The sequence below is a fragment of the Oncorhynchus clarkii genome, chromosome 1 (assembly GCF_045791955.1).
Source record: "Oncorhynchus clarkii lewisi isolate Uvic-CL-2024 chromosome 1, UVic_Ocla_1.0, whole genome shotgun sequence".
Lineage (NCBI taxonomy): Eukaryota > Metazoa > Chordata > Actinopteri > Salmoniformes > Salmonidae > Oncorhynchus > Oncorhynchus clarkii.
In genome coordinates, this window is record NC_092147.1 from 83370679 (window position 1) to 83372018 (window position 1340).

At 47.8% G+C, this 1340-nt stretch overlaps 1 protein-coding gene across 1 annotated transcript in view; it reads right to left on the reverse strand.

Annotated features, from left to right (window-relative positions):
* Window positions 1–1340, reverse strand: part of LOC139418037 (FERM domain-containing protein 6-like) — a 28694-nt gene continuing 27354 nt past the window's right edge. The window contains exons 14-15 of the mRNA XM_071167143.1: window positions 522–592; window positions 1–414 (exon numbers count right to left, since the gene is read on the reverse strand). Of these exons, the coding sequence (XP_071023244.1) occupies window positions 112–414; window positions 522–592 (374 nt within the window). The 3' untranslated portion in view covers window positions 1–111. The remainder of the gene's footprint in view (window positions 415–521; window positions 593–1340) is intronic.

A 1340-nucleotide genomic window follows, 5' to 3' on the forward strand; every position in this document is an offset into this window, starting at 1 on the left:
CAGTTAGAACTCTAGCTGCATGCAGCCACTCCCCTGTATCCTACAGTTTCATTGGAGGGGGATGTGGGTAGAGAATAGGCTTGAAGAAGGACATTGGTCCTCTGTGTTGTTCTACAGTATGAACTCCAACAGCTGTTCGTCTCCCAGTAGATCCAGAGACAGGCAGTTCATAGACCTGTGTCCATAGAAGGTGCCCTTAGCCGGGCAGTGGAGGGGGAGGTAGTAGCCTCCGTTGTTACACCCTGGGGGGCTCTTAGCGTCACACTGGGAGTCCGGGAGGGGCAGGCCAAAGGTGTAGCTGTGGGAAGAGTCAGGGGGTAGAGTCGTGCCGAGGGGGGCGGGAGGGGGGAAGAGGCGAACGTCATCCAGGCTCTGGCTGTGGCGGTCCACACAATGGGATCTTGACTTCAGGATCTGCAATACAAAGAGAGAGTGAGTTTATGAAAGTAATAAGAGATGGAAGGAGAGGAAACATGGAGTATCCTGAGAAAGGAGGAGGAAGAAGAGGATAGGGGTCTTACCTGTCCCAGGGTATCTTTGCTGCGTAGTGTCACCAGGTCTTCATCTCTGTCTACCTGATCCCCCTTGAATCCTGTTAAAATGACATCACTGTAGTCAGCTAGAGGCAGGTACATGGACTCCATTTTACACTCACATTTCATTTCAGGATGCAAGAATCTGAAATAATATCATATCATTCCCAGGCCACTAGGTGGCATATGAGACTCAAATTGTAATGTTCTTTATGAACAAAATGTAAATCTCTGCTAATGTTTCATTACAACGAGTTAACTAGTAGCAGTAGTACTTTCCCCCAGATATATATGGAACAAATGCACGTTTTGGTAGTATGTTACTCAAAACACTTCTCTAATGTCCAATATGTTGTCAGTGTTAAAATACCTACAATATAATGTGATAAGAACTCCTATAGCTTACAACCTCACTCACCTTCACAATGAGTCTCTGGGTTGAGCACAGGACAATTAACCTCACTCACCTTCACAATGAGTCTCTGAGGTGAGCACAGGACAATCAACCTCACTCACCTTCACAATGAGTCTCCGAGGTGAGCACGGGACAATCAACCTCACTCACCTTCACAATGAGTCTCCGAGGTGAGCACGGGACAATCAACCTCACTCATCTTCACAATGAGTCTCCGAGGTGAGCACGGGACAATTAACCTCACTCACCTTCACAATGAGTCTCCGAGGTGAGCACAGGACAATCAACCTCACTCACCTTCACAATGAGTCTCCGAGGTGAGCACGGGACAATTAACCTCACTCACCTTCACAATGAGTCTCCGAGGTGAGCACGGGACAATTAACCTCACT